Source organism: Helobdella robusta (genome assembly GCF_000326865.2).
Source record: "Helobdella robusta unplaced genomic scaffold HELROscaffold_36, whole genome shotgun sequence".
Classification (NCBI taxonomy): Eukaryota; Metazoa; Annelida; class Clitellata; order Rhynchobdellida; family Glossiphoniidae; genus Helobdella; species Helobdella robusta.
The window spans coordinates 1,792,455-1,795,715 of NW_008704742.1; the positions used below are offsets into that span (position 1 = coordinate 1,792,455).

The 3,261-nt window shown below is 38.9% G+C and overlaps 2 protein-coding genes across 2 annotated transcripts in view; both read left to right on the top strand.

The window, feature by feature from the left end:
• Positions 1-1,476: 1,476 nt before the first annotated feature.
• Positions 1,477-2,163, top strand: HELRODRAFT_83366 (hypothetical protein; the record flags this gene model as incomplete). Its single annotated transcript, XM_009023503.1, has 1 exon — positions 1,477-2,163. The coding sequence occupies one exon, from the start codon at positions 1,477-1,479 to the stop codon at positions 2,161-2,163; it is 687 nt and encodes a 228-aa protein (XP_009021751.1).
• Positions 2,164-3,090: 927 nt separating this feature from the next.
• The window catches only part of HELRODRAFT_176187 (hypothetical protein), a gene marked incomplete at both ends in the record, with an annotated part of 732 nt that continues 561 nt past the window's right edge, over positions 3,091-3,261 (top strand). The window contains one exon of the mRNA XM_009023504.1: positions 3,091-3,255. Coding sequence (XP_009021752.1) covers positions 3,091-3,255 — 165 coding nt within the window. The remainder of the gene's footprint in view (positions 3,256-3,261) is intronic.

Sequence of the window (3,261 nt, forward strand, 5' to 3'; positions counted from 1 at the left end):
AAATTTTTTAACATCAGGAAATTACCTAATGAAACATACCAGCTCCTTTTGTCAAAGTTGAAAAACACATAGATATATTATTTAAAAAGCAGGAATGTTGGAGAAAATTTTGATAGATTATTAAGTTTATTGATGGCTGATAGAATGAAGAAACCCAGAGGATGTTTAAATTTTATTCTCAGTCAAGAACAAGAGGATTGGTTGGACTGTGATAAATTGGCTCGAGCAGCTGATAATTATGTAGCAACATATTAAAGCACCAAACCCCATCGCAGAGAAATAGAATTAGATGTTGGTTTTAAAGAAGAGTATAACGATAAACGAATTATAAACAAAAACAATGAGGAAGCTATGGAGAAGGGACTATGTTCCAGATGTCAAAAGCCAGGTCATGTAGCAAAAAACTGTACTCAGCCGGTAAAGATTCAAAGAAATTCAGTATATAACGAATCAGGAATAAAGGAAGATGAATTTCTGTTTACAGAAAGATCAGCGAATATCGAAAAGGAAAAATTGTATTGAAGGGAGTTTGTTGATATATATGTCGATGGAATAAGAATACCGAAGACACTTGTCGATGGAGGGGCAGAGATTATTTGTATCCATCCAAGGTTTATCGATTGGTCGAAAGTAATTGTGCAAGGAAAGATTTCTGTTTTGGGACTTCAAAGTAAAGCAAATATTGTAGATGTAGTAAATTTAGAAGTGCAACCTAAAATGGAAGGTTCTGAATGGATGATAAATATTGCAACTAGAGTAACAGTTTGGTTTGCAGTAGTGCCGGACCTGAACGAAAATTTGATCATAACACCAGATGTAGTAAACTTGCTAAAAGAAATAAAAAAGTGTTCAGTACTTTCAAAGAGAGACGTTTTAGACACATCAAATGCCATAGGTTTAAACGTTAATGCCGAAACGGAAATTAAAACTGATAAACTCGAAAAAAATGAAAACGATCACAACGTAGGCGAAGATTGCAAACGTGAGAGGAACGAGATAACCAGTAAAGACGTTGGAAAATAATCTAATGACGGAAAGGAAGGAAACAAAAAATTCAAAGTAATGGACAAACCGTCCAAACAGAAAAACATATTTTAGAGATGGTTCTCTCCAAAAGAGCCAAAAGCAAAACTGAACGAAACTGCCGTTCAATCTTTCGCCACTACATTGTCAAAACAACCTTCAACAAACAAAACATTTTCAGAAAAAGCGATAGAATACCTCAGCGGGAAAGATAAACAACCAGCAAATGATGAGGAACAACAACCAACGTTTCATGAGCAACAACAACCAATGTCTCATGAGCAACAACAACCAACGTCTCATGAGCAACAGCCAGCTTCTCCCGAGCAACAACCAGTATCTTCTGAGCAGCCGGCAACTCAACCTACTGGCACAGACGTCCAAAATCAATCAACAACAGATACCCATGGAGAAGTTGCCGCTCAAAAATCGAATCTGTTCAGAAATAAAATAATGAAACTAATAAGTCAAGTTGATTTTGAAAACTGCGATCCCAAAACGTGCCTATCTATGTTGAAAATGCCATCTCTTAAAATGTACGTAGCCTTGAACAAGAAACTGAAATCCTGTCGTCAGAGCGTGTGGATGAAAGAGTTTTTAGAGCTGGGAGGATTGGCTATTTTACTGGAAGGTGTCAACACGATAACAGGCAAAAAGGTGCAACTTTCTGATGCTCTGGTGCTAATCGAGTACGTGGCATGCATCAAAACTGTAATGAACTCATCCATAGGTCTCAGAGTCATCACCAATAATAAGGAGTACAGTCAAAAATTGATCAAAGCACTTGATTCCAACAACACGACCGTCAAGAAGCAAATCTTTGACTTGCTGTCGGGCTTGCGCCTCTCGTCAGAGAAAGGGTTTGAGTGCTGCATTGAAGCTGTCAACTCGTACAAGACAATTTCAAGCAACCAATACCTTTTCAATTTTATGATGAACGAGCTGAAAAATCATTCAGTCTCCGATTACTCCTGCTCCATCATGTCTTTCATCAACTGCATAATACATGGTGTCGACGATCTTGCAGAAAGAATGAAAATCAAAAAGGAATTCATTGGGTTGAACCTGTTGGACATGATCTGCGGTTCGTCAATCACGAGAACCTCCAGATACAGTTCGACGTCTTCACTGATGAAATGAATGCCGACGATGATGAACTACTGCAGATGGCGAACGGAGATCAAAATGCAATCGACCTATTGAATCATAGATCTCTCATCGACGCCATATACAATAAAGTGTACAGTACAACACTCCACTGGAGTCGAAATTGATCAACATCCTCTGCTCTTTGATTCAAATTGATATTGACCAAGATGATAGCTCAAACATCTGGCAAACCTTTGAAAGTATGGTGGCAAGGATTGCTGTTAGTGATGATCCTCAACGACTTCTGTATGAAAAAAACCATCATCTGTCGCCCAAAAAGCGATTGCTGTTCAAACGGAACAACGTAGTTTAAAAAATTTAAAATCTGATCAAGTTGTAAAAGATGAATTGACAAATGCAAGCTCACTTTCATTTTTCGATGCAAAGAGTAAGGTGTCGTCCACGATATCAGATGTTCTTAACATACAAAAATCGAAAAATGTGACTGAAGCATCATTGAGTTCAGATCAATCAGTCTCTCCTCTGCCCCACCCCCACCATAACCTTCTCCCCCTCCTTTACCATCTCTTAATTCTTCGCTTTCAAATGTTTCATTCAACGTAATTCCTAAACTGGATACTTTTCCTGTCATTCACTCAGATGTCCCTGCTCCACCACATTTGCCATTTTTATTGCCCAATTCTCTCCTTCCCGATTTTCCATCACTTCCAGGTGGACCTCCATTTTCGCCACCACCACCATTACCTAACGGTCATCTCTTTCTTAAAAAAAATCTAATGCCCAACAGGCCCTAAGTTATGAGGCTCTCCTAAAAAAAGTCTTTCGACGTTGCTGCCTGCATCTCTGTTCCAATTCCAAAGTCGAAAATGAAAACTGAAAACTAAAGAAGAAGTGATCTGGTCTAGTGTTTTGAAAGTTACCGAACCATCCCAAATAAATTACGGCGCTTGCGAGGAAATGTTCAGCAGGAAAGCTGCCCAGCAAATAACTGCAAGTGCTGAGAAGAAGGTTTCTAACGTGGTAAATTTACTGGACATGAAGCGAAGTATGAACATGAACATATGGCTGAAACAGTTCAGGACTAGCAACGAGGCCATCATAGAGATGATCGAGAAGGCTGACGTGCAG